The following is a 26448-nucleotide window of genomic DNA, read 5'->3' on the forward strand; positions in this document are numbered from 1 at the left end:
CTTGAAAAAAGGTCAATTCAGTCCAGCCATGTAAACACTGTTAACCACTTTTCAGGAATTAGACTCTTGTCATCAGACAAGAAAATACAGATGCACTGCCTATAATAACAGTAGTTTCCTTATAACTGCCCTCTGAAATTTAAATGGCAAAGATTCAACACATGCCTAAGCCATAGGTAGTGACTTCAGGCTCAGAACCTCATTTCAGAGCTACTTTTGACTTCCAAAACTGAATCAGAACAGGTATGGAGATAGGAAAGTCTAATTTGCCTTCCAAATCTAGTCTAGCAGTATGTTTATGAGGAAATAGAAAAAAGCAGTCTATGAATTATTATCTACCCATTAAGAAAAGAGTGAGCCATATAATTTTCCTTACTAGCTAGGCAAGTTCTAGCTCATCTGAGTCTATTTCGTCACTTGTAAAACAGAAATAATATACCCGTAAAACAGGGCAGACTTACCTGTTCTGACTACCTTAAAGGGCTGAGATAAAGTAAAATGAATACCTTGAAGACTGTTTTCAAATAAAATAAATGGCTTTAAATATACCATTTATTTAGATTACATTTTATTTGGTTTATGATTATCCATATTCCATTGTACAACATGTAAGAAAAAAATTGGTAGGATTCCATTTTTACTACATAGCCACTCAGTAAAAAACAGGTTAGACAAAATCATCTATGTAGAACTCTTGCCAAAAATATTTAACCTGAATCTAGTAAACTAATTAGTCAAATACAGATTTGAGGACTGGTCTGGACTTTTCAAAAAATGTCAATGTAATGAAAGACCCTCCCCCCTCAAGTGAAGGGCAAAATTTAGATGAAAAGGAAACAAACAAAAGACATGGTGACCAGATGCAATTTGTGATCCTTGACTGGGTCTTGAATTAAACAATAAATAAAAATTGGAAAGAACATTTTGGGGACAATTGGGGCAATTTGCCCTGTATGTCAGATAATATTATTTTATCAACAATAAATTTCTTGACTGTGCTAATAATATTATGGTTATGAAAGAAATGTCCTTGTTTTTAGGAGAAACATGCTGAAATATTCTAGGGAAGAAATGTTATGTTTTTTTGTTACATTCAAATGGTTTAGAAAAAAAACTTTAAACTAGAAAGAAGGCAAATGTGGCAAAATGTTAGCAAGAGTTAAAGAATATAAGTGAAGGGTACACAGGTGTTCATTATTCTATTCTTTCAACTTTCCTGTACATTTGAAATTTGCAAAAGACTAAGGTGGAGAAAAGTGAATGATAAATTAACAAAATGAAAATATAAAAAAATATAAAAATTACATCAATTTTCCAGTAAAATTGTACTTTCATAAACCTAATTTTCTAGACCAAAATAAATTCACTATGTTGCATAATAATATTGAGGTTTATTATTTAAGAATAACACTAATCTTTCTAATACACAAAACAGATAAATTAAGTGAATTTATTTATATAATCTAAGGTCTCACTGAAGAAGGATTCCCTTTAAGGAAAAAGCAGTGTAATTTCTAAAAGCAGGATAGCAACAGACCAAACTGGAAAAGATTACAGAAATTAACTCAAGTCCTTATAGGTTAGCAGACCAGTATCTACATGTTTTTCAGGGCATGCCACATTACATTTTTCTTCAAAAGAAAATTTACACACAAGTAGAACATGCAGAGTTAACAGATGTGATGGCTCATATTTTGTAATGTACTTCAATTCAACCACACCAAAGGCAAGCAAATTAAAACACTAGAAACAATTAAGTGCAGTCCATAAGCAGAAAACACAATATTCTGCTTTAGAAATGCCATTAAAGTATTCTTGAGTAGGAATGCTGTAAAAAGGGGGGGAAAAACCCTCTAATAAACACTAGACTTGGATGATAGATGAAGACAAATTTAAGATCCTGGGATAAAAGAAAGTCTGGTTTACGTGTATTGTGACAAGTTTTCCTACAGATTGCAGGTGAAAAATTTGTAACTAAATTTTAATAATCCCCTTTGTATGAAACGTGTGTGTGTGTGTGTGTGTGTGTGTGTGTGTGTGTATTTGATAGATTCTCTAGGTGGTGTAGCACTACTTTTTAAATGTAGTGTAAGTACTCAAGTATTCTAAATGGAGTGTCAGGCTTTCCTGTTCTGACAGAAGGTTGGACAACCGCCCATCAACCCCATAAGAAATCAGAAAGTATACTCAAGAATGTCTTTTTATGGGTTCATATGAATACTAACTAGAAAGAGTATCACTGTAACCTGAGCTAACAATTTATGTTTATATACTCTTAATTACACAACTTCATGAAAAATTTAAATATCCTATTATGGAGTTACATCCTCTGCTTTCAAAACTATTTACTGGTATAGCTTTCCAATCACTGTTTTTTTAAGGAAATATATAGTATTTCCTTTACCAGATAAGCTCTATAATGGAAAGAAAAATAAGATTACTTATCTTATGAACTAACCTATTTTTAGCAGTACTTCCCTTTTCTTTTTAAGATAGCAACAATGTAAACTGTATAAAAAGGAACAAACTTCATAAAATGTTATATCTTTATTTTCAAAATATCATTTTATTTACCTTGTTAATGGACACTACCAAAGCTGGTTCCACTTTAGCTTCAATTTCTTCTGGAGTATAAAAACAGTAGAGTTTACCCCCTCTCAGAACACAATATAACCTTCTCCAACTAATCAGACCTTCTACCATTTGCTGGGGGAAAAAAAAAATCAAGAAACTATCAACCTTAAATCATTATTTACCATCATAACTCAAAACTCAATAAAATAGTTAAATTATCAAAGTTAAATTAGCTGTTTGAAATTTTTAAATGTGATAGCGTTACCCATTAATTTACTGTGTAATAAGTCAATAGCCCAAAATCAAAGAGTAAGTTAATTTAGAGAAGAAAGGTTTAGAATTTTCAAAAGGATTAAATAAGCAAAATGGAGGTAATGATTACCACATAACTATTATACACATAAAATCATAAATCAACGCAGTTTTCCAGAAGCTATTAAAAAAACGAGTGCTTAGAATTCCACGGCAATTTATTTAAGGACTCAGAAAAATTATAAAAATAACTCATTCAAAACACAATTTTCCCTTACTGTCCTTAGACCATCGGAAAATGTTGACTACCCGGAAGAATGCAAATTTTCTTTCCTCTTAACGGATTCTTTTAGAAAAAGCTATTGATTCATTGGAGCCCATAATTAATTATTTACTGAATATAAATGACTATGGCTATAAATAAATCAGGAGTAGGTGGCACAGAGACAGCTTTGGAAGCCCAGAGGCCTACACTGTGCCAAAACCTGTCTGCCAGAAAGGCCTTTATGTGAAAGGTGGTGAGTGGTCGTCATCAGTTTCCACAAGGAGTCCTCTGTTGCTGATTATCTTGTTACTGGTATTAATGAGGCAGAGGAACCTGGAGAGGTAGTTCCTTAGCCTTCTAAACTGCATGGGACCCCTCCCCTTCCCACCTTCTCATCATCCCCCAGTCTACATCTAACACTGAGAAAACCGTTATTTAAAAGAAGATTTTACAAAATACTTCTCAACATCAGAAGGATTAAGATCTAAATTGGAGCTGCAATTATTATAGGATATTTAAAGTCCTCTAACCTGCTGATTCAGAAATCCTGCAAATGCATCTTCAGCCATACAAGCTGGCTGGGCGACTAATCGGCAGCACATGTTGCCATATAAGGGAAGCCAAAATGAAGACTCCTCTATTTAAACAAAAGAGAAAAAAATCAAGTTATATATGTTTATTTAAGGTCATTATACATTTTGGTTTTTTCTTTTTACAGTTTTTTTTTTTTTTTTTTTTGCTTTATATAAGAACATATGTAAAGGTTCATCCTTCTCAAATACTAGTACCATATTTAAAATCAAATCAGAGATATTAAACGGACAGTTTATAGCATGCCATCACCTGGAACAAGACATGGAACTTTCAGTCTCTTGACCTTGTTTGATCTTAAAGTAATTAATCAATAGAAGTAGTTCAGAGCACATAAAGTGAACTCATTTATTATTAAAAACATTCTAATAAAGTGATTTTTTTAAATTTTATTTTATTAAATTTATTGGGGTGACAATTGTTAGTAAAATTACATAGATTTCAGGTGTACAATTCTGTATTACATTATCTATAAATCCCATTGTGTGTTCATCACCCAGAGTCAGTTCTCCTTCCATCACCATATATTCGATCCCCCTTACCCTCATCTCCCACCCCCTACCCCCCACCCAATAAAGTGATTTTTATATGTTGAATCCTACTTTTGCTCTTTCATTATAATAGTTAGTAAAGGGATCCTCTGAATAAAACATTTCAGAACACAACTTTAAGATAATAATTTTAAAACTTTTTGGCTTTTCCTCTTCCCCTCCCCTTACTGAATAATTCAGTTATAAGCCATTAGGTGGAGCCCACCAAGATGGGCATCTGTGCCAGAGGTTTGGGGTGGAGCTGGGGTATGTCACAGCTGGGAGCTGGAGGACGAGAGTGAGTAGACCTGCTAGGCCTCAGAGGGGCTGAGGACAGATCACAGGAGGCACAGCCTGGAGCCCAGGGGGGAGCTGTGCTCAAGGGATGGCCTGGAACAGGGAGTCAGGGACCAAGCAGAGTAAGGAGTATGCACATTTGTGGCATAGCCCAGCCATGGGAGTGAGAGTCTGAAAGCAGTGAGGAAGCCATCCACACATTCAATGACCCAGAACAGTATGTCAGAGCCTTATAAGAAGGACATCTAAGCAGAGAGGCAGCTGGGTATGGAGTGTCAGAGCACAGGCAGGCTGAGAAGGGTGTCCACATGGGGTTAGGTCAGGGCAGCCAGGCCTGGGGAGGTAAAGCCTGAGCAGAAGGAGGAATGTCTACATGGGACAAGGGCCCACCCAGAATGAAGAGTCAGAGCCCCAGCAAGGAGAAGGAAGCATCCTTGTGGGGGCGATGGGAGAATGGTTGTGTTCAGGGAGACCGAGCAAAGAAGAAAAAGCATTAAAGATAACAGGAGACAGGTTTCTCACTGTCACAGAAAGGAATTACAAATATATAGAGTGAACTCTCTGTGGTGTGGGATTAGAACTGGAGGTACTAGTACAAACTCATGGTTTTCAACATATAGAGATTAACATGACAAAATATATGTGCATATATGTAGCTCTGTCTACTAAGGGGACTTAGGGAAAGCAATTCCCTAATGGTGATACTCCCATAGCAATGAATATACAGTGTTTCCCCGAAAATAAGACCTAGCCAGACAATCAGCTCTAATGCGTCTTTTGGAGCAAAAATTAATATAAGACCCAGTATTATATTATATTGTATTGTGTTGTACTGTACTGTACTGTACTATACTATACTGTATTATGTTAGACCCAGTCTTATAGTAAAATAAGACTGGGTATTATATTATATTATATATTATGTTACATTATATTATATAAGACCCGGTGTTATAGTAGAATAGTAAAATAAGACCAGGTCTTAATTTTTTCTCCAAAAGACGCATTAGAGCTGATTGTCCGGCTAGGTCTTATTTTCAGGGAAACACAGTATATGGAACATAATCTATTCTGTGAATCAGGGGTGCAAATAAAAATCTAGCATATGGCCCTTTGTTCACCTGGACCACACAAAAATGAATTTTAAAGTTTTCACTGTACTTCTGTTAGTAGTGTCTATCAAATGGCTAGTAATTGGCTGTTACTATTATTGACCAAAAGTCTTAGTACTCTGGAAAATAAAACATTTCTAGTAAAAGTAAAATTATTTAATATATAGATGCAATGTAGCCACGGTTTACTATACCAGTTAAATGAAAAAGACCAGCCTAAAATGAAGAGTACAAAGTAAAACAAAACAGGTTTTCATTAAGTTACCTGCTCAACATTCTATTATAGAATAGCACACAACAAATTGTTGGGGACTATTCAATCTTTTTTTGTTATTATCATGTTAAAGATGCTATCTTTTAGAAATAAAGGGCTTGCCTGAGAGAAATAAACACATATACACTACACAGGCAATGATTCCCAAATGCAGACATACAGACAGACAGACAGAAATAAATAAACATACAAATAAATAATCTTCTTTCCTAAAATAGGCTGGAAAGGAAATAAAAGTTCTGTAAAAGCATGCATCTGAGTAACACATCTGAAATCAACTTTGGGATTTGTGATTAAAGTTTGAAAACAAATTTCTTTATAAGCAATCTCAGATTTATTAATAACATGTCCTAAATATCTGTAAGCTAGTTGTTTTTAAATTAGGATTCACTTCCTAAAAACAGAATCATAAATGATTAGTTTTGCAGACCAGTTCCTAACGTTTGTTCAATCAGTAATGTACCGGCACCTAAATATCACATGTAACAATGTGCTTCTCTGATAAAACAAGCTCAGGTTTCATGGCCCACCAAGAAAAAATAATTCCTTCCTGATTGCAGTCGTTGAAAAGGACTATTGGATGTAGACTTCCTTGCCACATACCAGGCAATCGCCTGTTACTTCTAATCTAGGTTTCTTTACAGGTTAGGAGCACTGTGGATTAAAATGTAGTCGATCTCCTCTCTACTTCTGACAAGAAATATGGCATCTAGACTAGTCACTTAACTTATCTCAGTATAAATTTCTCATTTAAAAAATACTACCTATCTTAAGTAGGAGGGCTGTGAAAATCAAATAAGATAATGTGTATATGACATCTATCATTGTGTCTGGCATATAATAGATACTTCTCATAATTTCATATCCAGAGTAGTCTTACTCCCCAAACCATACCCTTTCCATTTTTCAATGCTGCCTCTCAGTCCTTGTGTCAACACATTTAATCAAAATACTCAATTCTTCTTTTCTAACCAAGGGAGGTATAAGGACAAGATGAAATGAAACAGGAAGTGAAAGAGCAGTTCGACTTTTCATTACTTAAAGATATTATCTAATTCATCTGTAGTTTCAAATGAGGAACAAAATGGAGTTTAAAAACGGCCGCAACAACAAAAACAATACACAGGCAAGAGAAAGACTCCAGATAACATCTCAGTTCCGTGTGAGTCAATCTTCACAATGTGGTTTCATTGTTTTGTAAAAAGTATAAAAATTTCTTGATGACAAATATAAACCATATCATTTTGGCTTTTCTAGGAAGAATAATAAAGTTGAGTTATAAATTTCAAAATCCTTGTATTTCCTCTTGATTTTATGGTAAACATCAACATAACTTTATTTAGGAAAACTCCATTATAATAACGTAGACTTAAATTAATGAAAAAATCAGGTGTCTTTTTCTATATAAAACTTTTCATTTTAAGATTTAATTACAAGTTTTTAATTTACACACACTTCTAGGAATATACTTATTACATAAAAAAAGTTAGGCATATAGGTTAGTATTTCTTAGATTATTTTCCAGTGGAATTTACAAATTCTAAAGTCAACAATTTTGGGGTGTTATTGCTTTAAGTATAGGTCTATTCAGTCTTTAATATGCTAATCTGCACAGTGTTTCTATAAGAATGAGCTATAACCACACAGTTTTCATGCTTATTTGCCCAGGAGCATTTTATTCAAGGAGAATGTAGTAATATCTTAAAGAACACTGAAGACAACTGAGAAATCACTGCTAAAATTGATGCTCCCTTTGTGAATTTTATTCCTTCCCCCAACTTTTCGGATGATTCGGTTGAAAGAATGGGGCCTTTTATTATCAAGTCCATTTTTCACACATGGGTAGTATTTTGAGTCTTTTAGTTGCTTTAACAGTAACCATGCCTGACCAGAAAACAGAGCAGAAAGAGCACAGCCTGTCCTGGATTATTTAAAGTCTAGCTCAACCACTTGCTAGCTGCATGGCCTAGTATATTATATTCTCTGAACTGTATTTTACTCATCTGTAGACTGTAAATGATAATGAGGAACTTGCAAAGGTCACAGAGCTGGCCAGTGGTAGATCTAGAATGTGAATCCAAGGCTGTGGCCCCACTATTAACCACTTCACTGTAATGTTTCCTTATAACTATATCTCACAGTGACTAAGAATAAAAACTGTGTTAAAAGTGCTTGTTTGCTTATTTATTTATTTCTATTTTATTGTGGTAAGAACAGGTAACAGGAGATTTACCCTCTTCACAGATTTTTAAGTGTACAATACAGTCTAGTTAACAAAAGGCACTATGTTGTCAGCGGATCTCTAGAGCTTATTCATCTTGCCTAACTGAAACTTTATACCTGTTCATTAGTAACTCTCCATGTCCCCCTCCCTCCAGCCCCTGGTAACTACCATTCTACTCTCTGCTTCTATGGGTTTTACTATTTTAGAGACCTCATGTAGGTGGAATCATGCAGTATTTGTCCTTCTGTGACTGGCTATTTCAGTTAGCATAATGTCCTCAAGGTTCATTCATGTTGTCGCATATCGTAGAATTTCCTTCTTTTTGAAGGCTGAATAATATTTTATAGAATAGCATCTGACACATAAGAGGCACTGAACATATGGTAGTAATATATATAATTCTAGAGAACTGTCACAAATGGGATGACAACGTTCATTTGCCAAATTTTCTGATAAAATTGATAATGCTACTACTACTGCCATACTTCAAGTGTGGGATGATGAAAGGCTAGACTATTCAGACCAATCCTCCTACTGAAAATGCTGAATCAACAATATTAAAAAATTTTTTTTCCAGAGCAACAAAGAGGTAACAAGACTACAAGAAATTATCAGTACAAATTGGATAAATGAGAACCAGTGAGTACAGTTGCTGTGTTTGTCTTGACAGCATTCGCTGCTGCCAGCAAATCTGAATTTATGATTTAATGATTCTGCAAGCTGAGGGAAACAGAACGAAATCACAGGGCCTGACAATGTAAGCAGTTTAATGGGAGATTTACCTCATACTAAGTTGATATCCCAAAGGAATCACCAATAGGGTAGTGGTGAGCCAGAAGCAAACCCGCCTTGCTATCCAGAATTCCCATTGCCTGGAAGTGAGGAGGAGGGATCCAGAGAAACTCAGACATGGCCTTTGGATAAAGTGGTCCTAGACTGACAGTCCCCCCATGTGCCAGCCAGAAGCAAACAGAAACACTAAACATCAACTTATTCCTATACTTGAACAACTTTCAATCACAATGACAAGTACATAAAGATAACCAGATATGCAGGAAATTGAAACATCATGAGAGAACGAGTAGAAAACAACAACAGAAACCAACCTAGAAAGACTATATATCTGAATTACTAGTCATACATTATAAAACAGCTATGCTTACTCTTTTAATAAAAACCTAAAAGATAATATTAACAATATATGCAGGGAATACAAAGTGGAATAGCAGATTTGAAAAAGTAAAATAAAACTTGTAGAGCTGAGAAATATAATAACTGAAATAAAGAACTTAGTATACAAGTTTAACAGCAAATCAGACAGAGCTGCAGAGAGAATAAAGGAAATGGAAGATAGTTCAATAAAAATCCAGAAAAGTATCAAAGACAGAAAAAAAATGAAAAGTACATCATAGAGGGTAAGAAACATAGAGAGTACAGTGAGAAAGACTAACATAGGTGTAACAGGAATGCTAGAAGGAGAAAAGCAAGAGAATGGAGCAGAGGCTGTCTGAATAGACAAGTGACATTTTGTGCAGAATTAATGAAAGATACCAATTTAGAGGAGGAGTTCAAAGAGTTCCAGAAGCAGCATAAATAAAATTAAATTCTATACCTATATCATAGTGAAACTTCAGAAAATCAAAGACAATGAGCAAATAAAAAGTTAGCTTCACAGAAGTGACACACTGACAAATGATTTTCAATAGCTAGTTAAAGAAGCCAGAAGATAGTGGAATTATATCTTTAATATTCAAAAATAACTTTTAACTGTCAAACTTCTATATTATATAAAAATACTTTCAGAAAGCAAAATAAGGTCATCTTCACACAAACACAAAGAACCAAGAAGTAGACCAGCAGAACATACTAAAATAAATTCTAAATTATACTTCAAGCAAAAGGAAAATGATCCCAGATGTAAGGTATAAGATACACATAGTGCATAGAAACATGTAGATAAATCTAAATAAATATTAAATGCATAAAACATCTTGTGAAATTTAGAAATCAAATAGAATTATAATACACAATAATAGCATATCGGTCAGAGAAATGGTATTTAACTGTTCCAGCATTATCTGAAAAGAAGGCAAAATTATGTTTTAATTTTAGCTTTTAATAAATATGATTAACAAAATTTCTAGAGGTAATATATAAAAGATGAGAAAAAGAATTATAACTTTAATTAGAAAAAGAAAAAACTGAAGTGATAAAACCATCAATCCTTAAAAGGCAAGAAAGAACAGAGAACCACCATGGGAGAGGTAAGACAAATAGAAAATACATGATATAATGGTAGATTTAAACCCAAGTATTTAATGTAATGTGGGTTATAAACTATTTGGTATTATTTTCAAAATGACCAAATGCTCCAGTAAAAAAAAAACACCACACAAATATTGTCAAATTGGATAAAAATTAAAATTCAATATATAACCCTGTTTGAAGCATATTTACAACATAAATATAAGTAGTTTGAGGTAAAAGCGTAGAAGAAAATACACAATTAAAAACTGTGTGCACCAAATAGTAAAGGCTCAAATTATATAAAGCAAAAATAGACAACCATATGAGAACTAGAAAAATATATAATTATAGAGTGTATTATTATAATTGTAATATAGAATATGTAAACTACAATCATTATTTCTAACAAATAATTAGCATATATAGAACACACCAATGAATAAAAACTGACAAACCTACTGCAAGACTGACAATAAAAAAACAGAGAAAGTACAAAAAGCCAGTAACAGGAATAGAAAGGAGGGGCATTGCTACAGATGCTACAGAAATTCAATAAAGTTAATGCTTATGATGCTTATAATCCTCAAATTCTAGATTAAATAGATCCATATGTATAAAAATATAACTTAACTAAACCTGATTCATGAAACAGTAAACCCCCCAAACCCTAAAACTATTAAAAATAACTGAATAAGGGATAATTATAATTATACAATGAAATGTAATTATACAAAGATATAATTATACAATAAAATACTATAAGCAAAGAAGTGCAAATATACTGAAAAAGAAACAAAAAGCAAGTCACCAAGAAGACATGATGGGATTCTATCTACATAAAGTTCAATCCAGGAAAAACTAAATTATATTATTTAGGGAATCACACATAGGTGGTAAAACCATAAAGAAATACAAGGAAGTGAATTTCATAGAAGTTGGGACATATTTACACCTAGGGTAATTGAGGGGAAGTAGTGTTGGTAATGTTCTAGTTATTGATATGGAGGTAATTATGCACACATTCATCTCATACTTATTTGTTAAACTGTTCAATTACATTTTATCAACTTTCCTCTATTTTTAATGTAATTTCTAGTGTGAAACAAAAATATTGCTGTAAAATTGTCCATCTCATCAGTACACAGCCACTCAACCTTTACAACAGTATTAATAAAGTACAATCTACTTGTAATTGTATATATTCTGCTTCAGAATATGAACAAGAATAAATAACCCAAATCTTATTTCCAAACTACTTTACCAACACCAGTCTATATTCTTCATCACAGGTAAAATAATCTGGGAGAGTGGGGAGCGCTCATGCTAAGTTTTACAAACCTTCCTAATAACCTAACTCTCTTCTTCACCTTGCCACATATTTCTTCTGGATAAACTACAACTAACAATATCATCCAGAGAGAAAACAGTTAAGACTGATTTAACCCTATCAGCTCATATCCTCTGAGTCCCACAACAGAAGGGGTGGCTTCCTCAATTTTAAATTTAAAAATTAGACAGGTCTTTGATTGCCAACTGGTAGGGTAGTGAAGTCATCAATTTCAAGTCAAAGACAAGGATTCAGAATACACAAAACCTTTCTGTTCTCACTAAGCTAGCCTCACACACAAATCTTTGGCAAACAGCATGGAGAAGGGAAACAAACTTTTCACTTGTGGGGAAAAGGGATGGACATAATTGAAAGAACCTACAGAATCACTCATGCCTACATTATTTAAGCCAATATCCACTTCAGGGGAACATGTTAAAACTAGAAATTATTACTGTCATCACATATATATGGACATAATCTATGTAATAAGTAAAATATAGACTGTACTTACCATTTCCATTAATAGACAGATTATGTGTCTTGAAACTGTCCTCAGCATTTTCCAAGGTCAAGGTAGTATGAGCTAGCAAATTATACTTTGCACCACTAATAGTGAGAAAGAAGACATGTTTTAAGTATTTTAGTAATCTTCTAGTACATAAAATATTTAGATGTTCAACAACAACAAAAAACCTGATTAAAAAGTGGGCAAAGGACTTGCATACATTTCTCTAAAAGAGTTATACAAATGGCCAATAAAAACATGGAAAGATGCTCAAGATCACTAGTCATGCAAATCAAAACAACAAGGAAATTATCACTTCACACCCTTTATGATGGCTATTCCTAAAAATCAACAAAGAAAAATAGAAAATAACAAATGTTGCCTGGGATATGGAAAAGCTTGAACCTTTGTACAAAGCTGATGGGACTATAAAGTGGTGTAACCACTATGCAAAACAGTGTGGTGATTCCTCAAAAAATTGGAAATATTAGGTTGGTGCAAAAGTAATTGTGGTTTTCCCAATTAATTTTAAGCTTTTAAACCGCAATGACTTTTGCATCAACCTAATAGCATCAACATATAATTCAGCAATTCCACTTCTGGGTATATAGCCAAAGAACTGAAAGGGAGGACTCAAGTAGATATATGTACACCCATGTTAATAACAGCATTATTCACAATATCCAAATAGTGGAAGAAGCCCGAGTGTCCATTCAAGGGTGAAAGGATAAACAAATGTGGTATATACATACAATGGAGTATTTTCAGCCTTAAAAAGGAAAAAAATTCTGACACTTGCTACAACACGGTTGTACTGCAAAGACATTGTGCTAAGTGAAATAAGCTACTCTCAAAAGAACAAATAGTGTATGACTCCACTTATATGAGGATCTAGAGTAGTCACATTCATAGAGACAGAAAGTAGCGTGGAAGTTGCCAAGGGCTGGGTGGAGTCAGGGAAACAGGGTGTTATTATTTAATGGGTACAGAGTTTCAGGTGGTGACCGTTGCACAACATTGTGTATGTACTTAATGCCACTGAACTATGCTCAAAAATGGTTAAAAGGTAAATGTTATGTATACTTTACCACAATAAAAAATGAATTAAAAAAACATTTAGATGTTATAAATGAGTTTATAGTTAACAAATGATTAATCAACTTAGCATGTTTATCTCTTTATGCTATTTTACCTTAAGAAAATATGAAAATTATTTGGTTTAACTTATTAAGTATTTCTTTTGAAAGATCTCCATTCACTCAAAAATATTAACTGAACCCTAATATGTGTCAAGTCTTATGCAAGGTGATGGGCATTAATAGTAAACGAGACTCAGTATTATATTCTGATGCAGGAAGGAGGAAAAAACGCAGAATTTATCAAATATTCACATTTGGAAGTTATAATGAAACTTTTTCTATGAAAGAAACAAAGGGCATGAGAAAACTGAGGACCTGTGTTAGGTAGGGGGACCGGGAAAGAACTCTCTAAAAAGGTAAGAGTTATGAACTAATAAAAGGATCTAGCCAAGCAAAGAAGGCAGAAAAACATTCTAAGCAGAGAGAACATGTGCAAAGAAGCTGAAAGATGAGAGTGGCTAAAGCACAGCAAGCAAGCAGAAAACATGGTACAAAACAAGAGTGAAAAGACAGACAGGGATTAGATCACCTAAGACGTTCTGGGCCTGGGAAGAAGGGTGGATTTAATTCCAAGTGTAATGGGAAGTCACTGGAGAACGTTAACAAGAAGAGTAGTGATGAAATCTGATTCATATTTATTTCCAGTAATGGTTCATATTTTCAGATGAAGAAACTCAAGTCCAGAGAATGTAACTGACTTGCCTGTAGCTAGAAAGTGCTATATTAAAAAGAGAACCCCACTATACTAACTACCTATATAGTTCATTCAGCAATAGTTTAAAATTAAGGTACTTTTAAAACAGATACAGAGTGACCATATTTTACTACTGCAAGAATTGTGAATGCAGGGAGCATGACTTTGAATCCAATGTACCACATGATATAACTGCTGAATAATCATTTCTAAGGTCATTAAATGAATGAATAAATAAATTACACTCAATAGCTGAGTAATTCCTTAGTTATATTTGAACACTGCATCATCTTTCACACTACCAAACCATTAATACCCTTGTTCCTCAAAACATAAATAATCCATTTTATTCTGGACAAGTGTTAGTATAGTTATTTTGTAACTTCTATCTAATTTAAAATGTAGTGTAGTGGCTTTTTAAAAAAGTTAATACACCTGTTTGTCAAGTAAATAATCACTCTCAATTTTACCAGTTTTCACAAGATGATTGTTTAAAATGATGTATATTTACACAATGAAGAATAATGTACTAAATAGTTCTTAAGGAACATAAAATAGTTAATTCAGCTATTAGAGGCACTGGGAAAATCTAGCTAAAAGAATTTCAGTAAGCTCAATTCCACAAATTAAATGAATAAATGAATCACATGAAGGAGCATGCTAAAAATTACCAAAAATGTTCAGTGTCTTCTTTCAGATCAAACAATAATACTTTATGATGATATTTCAAGTTACTTCATTTTTAAACCATGACTAATTACAATGGCAATACTTCCAAAACCAACAATGATCTCACTTTTAAAACATTCTTGTCAGGATAACATTTTCTTACTAAAACATTACACTCATTCCTTTTGGCCAACCCTAATATTGAGTTCCCAAAAGTTTAATCAGATACATTTTTTAAATCAAATAGGTCAATTGTTATAACTTTGGGGGGGGGGATGTCCAAAAATGTTATGAAAAAATAAATAACTATTATACTTTAAATGGTAGTCTGAAAAAATGCACTCTTTTGTCAGAAGAACAGCTATACTTTGTCACAGGCCATATTACTAGATAAGATACATGAGTATATTGCCCAAATTTGATCTCTTATGCCCATTTTGGCTAAAATTTAAAAGCTGTATTAGGAATCTTCTTATTGAACTAGATCACAATTAAAAAAATAACATTGATCCCTTTATGATTACTAATACTATTCTCCAAGTCTTATGGTGGTGCTGAAGTACTCAGTTAAGGAAGTATCAGTCAAAAGTGGTTTAACCTTGTATACTCTGGATTCACACCAGAAGCTCAACAGTATGCCAGTATTAGGAGAAAATGATTTGGTGAAATGTTGTAAAAGGTTGTATTCTATCTTTTGACCAAGTTTAATGGTGTAAATAAACAAATGGCATGCAAGTTTCATGGGAAATGTTATTCATAAAGGAAATTAATATTTGGATTCATGTATAAACCAAGTAGAATGACAGCTCTAAATAGAAGAATGACTACTTCAAGACAAATATGTCAATCCCTGTTAAACAGAACTTAAGACCAATAATGTGCCTCAAAAATTCCTTTAGGCTTTGAAGAAGAATATAAGTTAAATGCAAGTTCTAACATCACTTAGATTATCTTCTATGAAATTATAAACAATGAGTTTAAATTTTATTATAAAATATATGTTTATATTTTATAACCCTATGTTAAGTTTCTAAACTACAATGCTTCAGCATGACTTTAAAAAAAAAGCACTGGCCTTAGAACATTAAAATAGTAACAATAATAGTAAGAGCTACATTTATTAAATGCTTACAATATACCAAGTTCATGCATTATCTTTTTGAATCTCATAATAATCCTATGTTGTCAGATATGATTACATTACCATTATTCCCATTTTACAGAGAGAAAAACAAAAACCCAGAGAGTAAATTAATCTGCTTTGGGCCACACAAATAAATGACAGGATAACAAAATGTAAATATTCACTGCCAAACAATAAAGTTTTAAAACTGTTTGAGAGGTCTACTCATTTTTCTTATAGGCTTTAAAGGTGTATGAAACCTTGAAAATGTCTCTAAGGATCCTTCTAAAAAGAAATTATTATATCTAAGCATCCTTATCTTTCATATGAGAAAACAGAGGCCCTGGGAATCATGTACCTTGTCCAGAACACTATTTGTTCTGTCATTTCTTTTAAATAAGGAATTTTGCTGCTTAAAAAAGTTTTAAAACTACAGAACTCGGTGATTATCTCTAATGTCTCAGTTCTAAAATCTATGTTTTGTAATTGCTTATTTAATCATCAAAAAGAAATAGTTCCACTACCTTATAGTTGAATTAAAGCACCTTTCAGCAAATACGTGACATAATCTTAACCTAGAAAAGTTTTAAGATGGCCTTAATTCCAGAGGAAGAAAATTAAAGGGTACCCTTTCTCCTTTTGAACAACATTTATATTAGGGAAGACATATCTTCTGTGACTGGTTTTCAGTGGCTTGGACCCATTTATGGATCATGAAATCAATTTAATAATTCATAAACAGATTTTTTAATGGAAAATAACTTAATAAAAAGTTTGATAACTATATTATAAACAGCAAGAGTTAAGTATTGCTTCATGAAATCTGCTTATGTAGCTATGCACTCAGTCATGATGTAAAATTAAAATGTATTTCTTACTATGGGTCTCCAGCAAAATAGACTGAAAGCCACAATGCTAGAGTGCCAAGGCATTTTTCACATGTAATATATCTGACATAAAAAATTATTTAATTACATTATGATGACTGATATTTCCAGGATCTACACCCAAAATATTTTCTTTTTGTAATTATAGTAAAATTATTGGCATGCTGAAGGGGCTAACTCTACTAAGACATGCAAAGAAATTCTAGGAATGTAGCCTGATCAACAGTTTTCTCAAGATACATCAACATAAAACTATTTGTGAAGCAACAAACACAATGTTTAAAGAAAGTACCTGAAAGAAACCAGGGCTACTTGAAGAAATGGTAATTCCAAGTCTGGGCAGAAAAGTACAAGATGAACATGGAACATCGTGTGTCAGAAAGCAAAGAAGCTATGAGAGATTAGGTTGTGTCAAAAAGATGCAGGAGTCAGCTTGAAAGAGCCCCACTGATCAAAGATGGGACTATTTGGCTTCAAAGAGAATAATAACTATAATAGATTGAAACAGAAATATATAAAAATTCAAGAGTTCAAATAAACAGAACATTGATTACCTCCTCCATGCTTGCTAGGATATCAACTTATTCTAAATTTGGGTAAATAAAAAAAAAAAGCAAATGATTTTTTCCCTTTCTTTCATCATTTTTTTGCATTTATATCCAGAGAGTTCATGAAGGAAAGTTCTTTGAGAAAATTCCAGGTTTAAAAAAAAAGAAAAAAAAAGTAAAACAAATGTAGAAAGTCACCAAATGAAATAATGAAATAATGAATGACCTGCAATGACTGCTAAGACCATTAGATAAAAGATTGAGAAGGAACTTTATAACGGATGGATCAGGAGGGCAACACCTGAACCCACTGATCAATTTTAGTATATGTGCTGCCGAAGCGAACACCCACTGATCAATTTTAACATGACTAAAAGTGGGACAAGGCCTCCTAATGGGAGACAGTAGGAAGTACATATAATCAATATGAAGTATTATTGCCCTAGAAAAGAACCTGAATCTAATCAGCCCTCTAAATCTACCAGTTGTAGGAAATACAGGGTATAAAAAAAGATGTTTTAAAAAAACCCACAAGGATGCAATTAGCTAAATTAAAAAATATGGGAAATTCTATAAGATCTGGTTTCTTCAATAAATAATGGAAAGGAAAAAAGTAGATGGGAAATTGTTAAAGATTAAAAGAAACTTAAAAGACTCACTTGCACTGTAGACCTTTTTTGGATCCTGATTTGCACAAATAAACCACAACAGGAGTTTTTCAGAATTGGGGCAACTTGAATACAGACTGGATATAAGATGATATTAAACTTATTTTTTATTTTGTTAGGAGTGAAAATGGTAATGTAGTTTTGTTATAAAGAGACAAGTTATTTTTAAAAATCTGTAAGAACAAAGCATGACATAAATATAGAAATCTAATTAGCAGACTGTATTTTTTAAAATGTATAAGAATAAAGCATGACACAAATATAGAAATCCAATTAGCAGACTGATATGTAGTAAATACTTTGACATATAGATAGTCCCTTTTCAAGAAAAACATTTCATCTTTCTGGTAGATACTAGATTTCCAAATCACTAAAAACACAATCACCCAACTTCTTACTTTCAAAGTAAGGTATTAAGGCTACCTCAGCTGGGTAAATGTCAGACAACCAAGTTTTGTTTCTGCTTCAGGATGTTGTTTTCCATTTAAAATGTAAACATACACTCCACAGGCAATACTTTAAAATGTCACAAACATATAATTATACTATGTCACTGTAATTATACTATGTCACTACATTGTATTAGAAACTTACAAAATAGCAGAACTGAAGGACAAGCACGTTTCATGAACTTCTTGAAGCACTGAGTTTATTTTCTTTCCGGTAGCTTTACTTATAGATGTCTTCAGTTTCTTAGCTAATTTTTTTGGTGTGTTGATTATAGAAGATTCCTCTGTACAGCAACTATATAGTTCCACCTTTATCTGAAAGTCTGGCTTTGCTTCATTACTAAAAACAAGGGCATTCGTAATGTTAGAAATTTAACTGAGTAAAAATAAAATTATAACATCTCTTGATGTTTTCATACATTTAGAATCACCATTTGAAATAGGTTTATGCTAATATATGTTAATGAGACAAAAATCTCACTGTGTTTATTTAGTATCTAAATGACCTGAGTCACTGCAACATTCAGAGCTACCAGCTTCTAAAGTAGGTCAGTCATAACTCAAGTTAATGAATATGTACAGGCATAGTACTTAAAGAATAAAATGTCCTGGTCATTTTGCTGCCAATATTATTTCTCCTTGTTATTCCTTTAATAGTTATACTTAAGGTATTTACGTTATATATGCGATTTCCTGAAATGACTATTCTTCCAAAAGAAAAAGGTTTGAAAACAAAAAAGGAAAGAAAACAAAAAGGAAAAAAACAAAGACTTCATCTACTAAAATCTTTAGTTTTCATTTCTTTTTCATAGAGTCACTTACACTCACCACCTTGCCGCTACCTCCCCCCACAACCTGTCCCACCTTTGTACCTAAGAACTCTAAAATAAGATTTCATTATTTAGTTATTAATATGTAGCGGAAAACAAACAAACATACAAGAAATAACATAGAGATATAGTCAAGGTATGAACTCCTTGAAGGCAAGTGCTCTCTTGGTAATCTTTGTATTCTTAACCATAAAAGTTACTCAATAAAGACTTATTAAACAAATAGGCAGAAGTTCTGCAATTTAACAAACACTAATATTGGCTTTACCCCTCTCAGACACGATTGACTACCTTTTCTATACAAGACTGTGGGGGAGTTACTAACAATAAAATATACTTAAAACTGCAAAAGAGGTCCATCAGCAGGAGATGTTGCCTGTAGACGATCCATCAGCCTCAGAGATTTTTAAAATGCAGCACAGACTTTTTAAGATTTAAATGGCCAATCCAAAGTTTGGATAAATCCAAGGAATAACTTCCAGATATTTTTATAGTTTATTATTTGGCAACTTTTAAACATACAGTATTCCTGGTAATGACTAACAAATGTCAATATTTAGAGGAAAACCAGAGATTCATAAATATTGAATACTTATTAAAAACAATCATAACAAAAAGCACATTTTTAAACAACATTTAGAACATCTGACTGCAGTTATTTTTAGAACAATTTAAAATATTTACAGAATTTTTAAAAAATATATAAATTATGTGTTGTCTTCCCAAGTAACTTGCATTGTTCTGTCGCTGAAAAAAAATAATTTTCGTCTTTGTAGTAAAACGAACAATAGCAAAGCGATGTGAAGAGCTCATTAAAAAGATGATTTTGACAGGAAAAAAAATGTACTAGCAACAGTTGATAATGGAAATAAATGTATTTAGGTAACTAAGAGAAATTATTTTTTTAGTCTCAATTATGTAAGCATTTGGTGATATTTTTGGGATCCTTAATAAATTGCTTTGGTTCAATAGAGCTTGTAAGAGGGCCTGTACTACTGCTAACAACTTAGAACACTGCATTTTATTTTTCCGTGCTATACAATTACTTATGGGACACTGGACAGAAGCCACAAAACATGGTTTGCAATAGTTTTTTCAATGTTGTGTGAGTGGCAAAACGAGTACTCTCAAATCTCAACTGTATTGCTCCATAGCTGAAAATGGCAAAAACAATGTAGACTGATTTATTTTAATAGTTAAATAGCTATTCATATTTAGATATGAAGATAGTATCTTTCAAACTTTGAAAGAAATACAAATCACACACTGATTTAGGCCAATAGAACCTTTCACAGAGGCCAGGAAAAACTTATGTTAGTTAAAAATGATTTCTATGGCTACCTGAGGAGTTCTTTCTGGTGTCGTATTATGACCACAATAAAATGGGCCTGTAAAAGAGCAGACGCAATAAAAACAGCCCTGAGGATCACCCAATTTTTTATTGTTCTGGAGTACATGAAAGAAGTACACCATAAGAAAAAGAACACTTCGAAATTTTACTAAAGTGCTTTTTCTATGGTATGTATTTCAGGACTATCTTATAAATAAAGTTGTAATACTATTTTAGTAATTCTGAAACTAAATCTCCTATATGAGATATAAGAACTTGTTTTAGGCCCCAATTCACTCTATATACAATACAATGAGATTGTATTGTATTCATAGCTTAGTAAATAATTAAACTATAAACACTTACAAAAATTTATAATATCCAATGAGTCAAATATTTACTACTAATACTACATGATTTCTATTTATTTTAAATTGGAAAATTTTAAATGTAGAAATTGGATTCTTTTGAATAAAGTAATTAAAAAAATCCATTTAAACATTTAAAGCTCTTAATGCTTCAAAAATAATCCAAAGACCCAATAATTATAACCTCCTTTAAAAAAGGAAGAATTTTCGATGATTTTCATTCTCTAAAGAATAAAAAATACTTACAATATGGTTACATTTTCAAAACATATATCTGTGATTGTTTTATCCACAATCACCATGTCAGTATCAAAAACTTCAGCTCCCATTTTGAATAAACAAAAAATGGCATAGCGCTGTGATTCTAGAGGAAAAAAAAAAAAGTTAAGCCATGATCCATGTGATAAATCATGCCTATATTATGGTAGAATCTATTTGAAAATGAAAAAACTTAGCTTAAATATTTAATAGATTCTTATTCATACATTGCACCTTGTAATCCTTTTTATAGTGACCGTTCTGTCAGTATATATTAATACCTTACCCAACTACAAAAATTAAACCAGGGAATATCAAAAAATAAAGTAAAAAATATAGGCCTCTCAGCAGCCTAAAATAACCACCAAACTCATAAATTTTATCCCTAGAAAACTCTTTAAGCTTTAATTAATAGCAAATTTATTATTATATATATACAATTTACCTTTGTTATTTTGGTTTCCAAGTCTATTTAAGAAAAAAAGGTTTCTATTATAAGAAGTTAAGAGCAGGCACGTTAACAACAGCAAAACATTTTCCACCAAACAGCAAGGGAGGAAACCACAAAAACAATAAAAAGTAGACATGTGAACACAAAAAGCATAGCTGCTGGGCCTTTTAATATGGTGATGTTTTTAAAAAAGTATTAGGTGATTAAAGGGCTAAATCCTCATTATTGAGAAAATACAGCTCTTTAGAAAAACTTATTCTCTATAGTAATCAGAAAGATGTACTTAATTCCCACATGTATTCTTTGGTAAAGTAAATTATATTTCCTAATTGAATAACAAATACACTAACCTGATTTTGGATTCTTCATATAAAACTAATTATGCTCAATATGATTCAGTTTTTAAACTATGAGTAACAAAGCTATCACAATTGACAAGAAATATAAAGGATTATCATATCTTTACTGCTTTGCTTCTAACAGCCAGAAATCATTTGAGGTTAATTTCCATGACCTAAGCATTACAAGGATTAGTGAAGACTATATAAAGCCATAAAATGCTGAAGGGGAAAAAGAAAATCAGATCAAACTAAAAATCTTTCTCTCTTACATCCTGTTAAATAATCTGAAGTAACAAAGCAAGGCAGAAAAGATCTCCTAGATTCTGGTCAAATACAATAAATGCTATCTTTACCTTCACTCCTTAAACATTTTCTTTTGTTTCATACTTCCCTTCCCTTATAACTCGTTACAGACTGTCCTTGCAGAGGATCCTATCAACAACTTAAAGTACATTACATATGCATTACCTTAATTAGTATCAAGCAATTACAACACATCTATACTCAAAATTGGAAAAAAACCGTTCAGCAAGATTTTGCTTATTCTGTCAAATGACATGAATTTATTTCAGTATGGAAGCAGCTTTTTCTCCCAATAATCACAAATTTATTGTACACTAAAGAAAATATTTCCATTGCAAATTAAAATCATACATACGTTCTTTATTGCTGAAGTGATCAGAGTCTTTCCACATGAGTGGTATTCGAATATCTATAAAGAGAGGGAAAAATGACAAGTAATAATTTTGGTAAATTTCATTTCTTAGAGTGAAATGAACCTCTGAATGCCATAGTGGAGGCTGACCATTAAAGCCATATTATTTAAATATTCTAACACAGGTGATATTTTCTGTAAAAAAATAGCTTAGACTAGAAATGTAGTATCTGTTATACTTATTCAAATAATTTACTAAAAAAAGAACCCACCATTATTCAAGAAATTAACTTATTGAGTCTGTAATAAGCTTATGCCATAGTATTTTCATTGTGTGATTTATGTTTTTTAAATAGGTGAATTATGGGGAACCCAGAGTTGAATTTCTATTTTTGGTAAGTAGTAGCAGCAAAAGTAGTTAGGTAACATTTCAAAATCACAGAATAGTAGAGGCAGAAAGGGCTTTAGAACTTTCATCCACATGTAAGTTCTAGAAACTTACTAGTTCTAGTAAGTTCTAGTAAAAATGATGAAAATAAGTGACTTGTCTAAGATCATTGGTTTCTGGGAGAGACCCAGCTCTTGACAAACATACCCAAACCCTTTGCATTAAGATGTAACTCGTCTACAAAAGAATTTGCAGATCTTTGTATATGTTACTATCATTTCCGTTAAGAAATAAAGCTAAAAAGAGGAATGCATTATTCTTTCAGTCCAAGAAAAGGGCTTATGTTCTAAAAGTGATCTAAACACATTTTCTCTAATTCACACATTCTTCAAACTCTAAAGTAATTGTGTTAATAATTTTTATTCCAGAAGTTAATCCAGTGATTTGACACAAATTTTTTTCTTCCTAGTTTCCTCCACTCTTCCTGTTACTTTTAATGCTAGATTAATAGTAGTAACAATTTCCCTGACATTCCCATGCTATTTATGTATTTTCAAAGTTAGAGGATCAAGGTTGTACCTAACTTAACAGATGTGTGAACTACAGTATAATATAGCACAGTAGAGATCTCAATGGTAAAGTGAAGTTAGTTTTAATTACTCAGAGTACAAAAACTGTATAAATACCCCAAGCCTTTGTGGAAAATGTCTCTATTTAAGACCCTTCCCTGTTATACTACGGAAATTTATGTGCATATTTTCATACCTATTAATTATGTCACTTTCAAATAATTACAAATCTTAATGAAAATAAGCTGTTTGGCTCCATTTAGGTTGTGCTTCACTTTTAGATCCCACGATCCTTTGTCTACATCTTTGTTTGTTTAGAATTGTATTTTTAAGGTTCTTAATGCCTATTTCCAATTTCCTTTCTAGAAAAGCTTTCTAATATTCCTTCATCCCTACCCTACCCAACCACACAGTTATGTATGAGTACTCTTCCCACTGCTGCCTTAGCAGTTTTGACAAAAATATTACTTATTGAACTCTCTCCGTATGCCAAGCTAAACACTTCACATACATTTCATCAAACAATAATTTAAAAAATGTTTGCCAATTTAATAGTTAAGTGACAGGATTTGTTTAGATTTGCATTTTCTTGATTAACAAGAAAAATGCTAGTACATTTTATTGGCCACTTCAATGAATCTGTTTGTATCCATGGCCCATTTCTCAATCTCTCTTTTTTTAAACATACTATTTATGGTTTCTAGTTTTAAAAGTTAATTATTTAATATGTGTGAGAATTTGGGTATGTGAGGTAAAATTTTAAAATAATTATTCCTCTTATAAAAATAATAGACAAGTTAAAGCTCCATTTATATCTAATAGAATATCTTTTCTTTACTGATTTAATGATGCCATCTTTATATTGTTATTATTATTATTATTAGTTTCAGGTGTACAAAACAATGTAATAGTTAGACATTTACACCTCTCACAAAGTGATAACCCCCCCCAATCTACTACCCCTTTGACATCGTATACATTAATGATGCCATCTTTATCATATATACCATTCTAAGTGTCTGTTCCTTGACTATATACTTTATGATCTAATTGAATTATTTATTAATGACTGTCTATCCTAGTATCAATACTATTATAAACATTGAACCTTTATAATATACTTTACTGTTAGAAATACATTCTTCCCAAAACACTTTTTCACTTGCTAATTTATGTGAATTTTAGAATACTTTATAAAAATTCCCCCTTCAAAATGTTTTATTAGTATTCTATTGTCAAAATTAATTTGGGAACTGATAATGTTATAATAGGGTCTTTACCCAGAGTAGCTTGATAAAATGACCCTTACATTTTTATTAAGGTTATTCTAGGGGGTTGTTAATGTTTCTTTTTATTGTTTTAATTGTAAAGGAGATCTTTTTCACCATATTTTCTAACTAATTATTGCTGGTTTTGACAGCAGCCACCACTTTTTATATACTTATCTCAAATCTAGCCATTTTTACTGAATTCTTTTTTAATTCAAATAGTGTGTCAGTAAATTTCCTTAGATTTTCTAGGTCTGCAATCTATTATCTTCAAATAGTATTTGTCTATTTGTTTTCAGTAGTTTCATCTTTCATTCTTACTATTTTAGCTAGAAATTTCTAAAACTGTGTCAAATTATATTGATACAATAGACATTGTTATTTTGTTCTTGACTTTAATGGGATTGCCTTTATTGTTTTATAATTATGACTTGGCTGATGTCCTGTCAAAGAGCCTGCTTCTTGCTTCACCACAGTTGCTGACTCATTTCATTTCACAACTGTTCTTGTTCTATTAGGGTGGTATTAACTATTTACACTATCTTGGGAGGAACATGGAACCTGACTTCCTTTACTGTAGACCCACAGCCTGTGGGTCAGTTTTGCCCTTTCCCATGCCTAACTATGTCAGAGCCTCAAGAGGGGAAGGTAAACACTTCTTATCTATTTCCCAGGTGGTCATGTACTGTCAGATGGCAAAGGATGTGTAAGCCACCAACTGTTTCTTAATTCACCTGTAAATAGTAGAAATTCCTTCCCAACTCTTGCAAATGGTTGACATGGTTTTGGTTTACAGTACTCTTACCTTTGTCCTTTTGTGGGTCTTCATTGACATTGTAACGGTAAACCAAAAGAGTCATAATAAGATGGCTAACTCGATGCTTTCAGGCCCTAGACGTCTATCATAATTTTCAAAAGTGAAAACTGAGGCACTTTGTGAACTGATTTGGCTTTAGTCATTGAATTAGCAGTCAGTGAGTAAGCTCAGACAATTACCACAGTGTGGTTATTTGATGCTTGGCAGGAATGATCAGAATACACCTCAGTTATTCTTTTTACTTTTATGAAGATTTGGCCAGTGAACGTGAAGCTGCAAATGAAAAACCTTGGTATCTCCTAGCAATCAATGTAATCTCAGAAACATTATCAAACTTTGTTGAAAATATTCATTTTGATCAAAAGTCACATTTTCATCCCAATATCAAAAGAAAATAGATTTATAAAGGTGAATTAGCTTTTTGTTTGTTTTTATTTTTTACACATCAATAAATGAGATATAATTAAGTCTAAGCAAAGATGAAATGAAATTATGTACGTATCCCATTTTCTGAGACTTTCACTTCCTTAACTTAAAATTATCTCTTGGAAAGAAGGAACACATGCAGAAATAAGTTTAATTTCTTTACTTGAGTATTTGTGGTCAGGAAAATAGTTTTTTCTCTTACTTTAAATGCTTTTACTTAAGCACTCTTCTAAATGTAGTTAATGCTAATTTCATGAGTTGCTGCAGTCAATAAACTATTTATTATGAAATGACAATAGATGTTAACTCTTTAACATGTCATTTGAGTCTTTAATAGCAATTTAACATATCTCATTTGCATAGTAAATG

The 26448-nt window shown here is 32.2% G+C and overlaps 1 protein-coding gene across 3 annotated transcripts in view; it reads right to left on the reverse strand.

Moving 5' to 3' along the window:
- Positions 1-26448, reverse strand: part of RTKN2 (rhotekin 2) — a 62930-nt gene that overhangs the window by 18050 nt on the left and 18432 nt on the right. For all 3 annotated transcript variants that reach the window (XM_019731897.2, XM_019731899.2, XM_019731898.2), the window contains 6 exons: positions 22615-22668; positions 21153-21270; positions 18524-18718; positions 12208-12302; positions 3622-3728; positions 2575-2706 (listed from right to left, as the gene is read on the reverse strand). In XM_019731897.2, coding sequence (XP_019587456.2) covers positions 2575-2706; positions 3622-3728; positions 12208-12302; positions 18524-18718; positions 21153-21270; positions 22615-22668 — 701 coding nt within the window. The remainder of the gene's footprint in view (positions 1-2574; positions 2707-3621; positions 3729-12207; positions 12303-18523; positions 18719-21152; positions 21271-22614; positions 22669-26448) is intronic.

This window comes from Rhinolophus sinicus, linkage group LG07 (genome assembly GCF_036562045.2).
Source record: "Rhinolophus sinicus isolate RSC01 linkage group LG07, ASM3656204v1, whole genome shotgun sequence".
Lineage (NCBI taxonomy): Eukaryota > Metazoa > Chordata > Mammalia > Chiroptera > Rhinolophidae > Rhinolophus > Rhinolophus sinicus.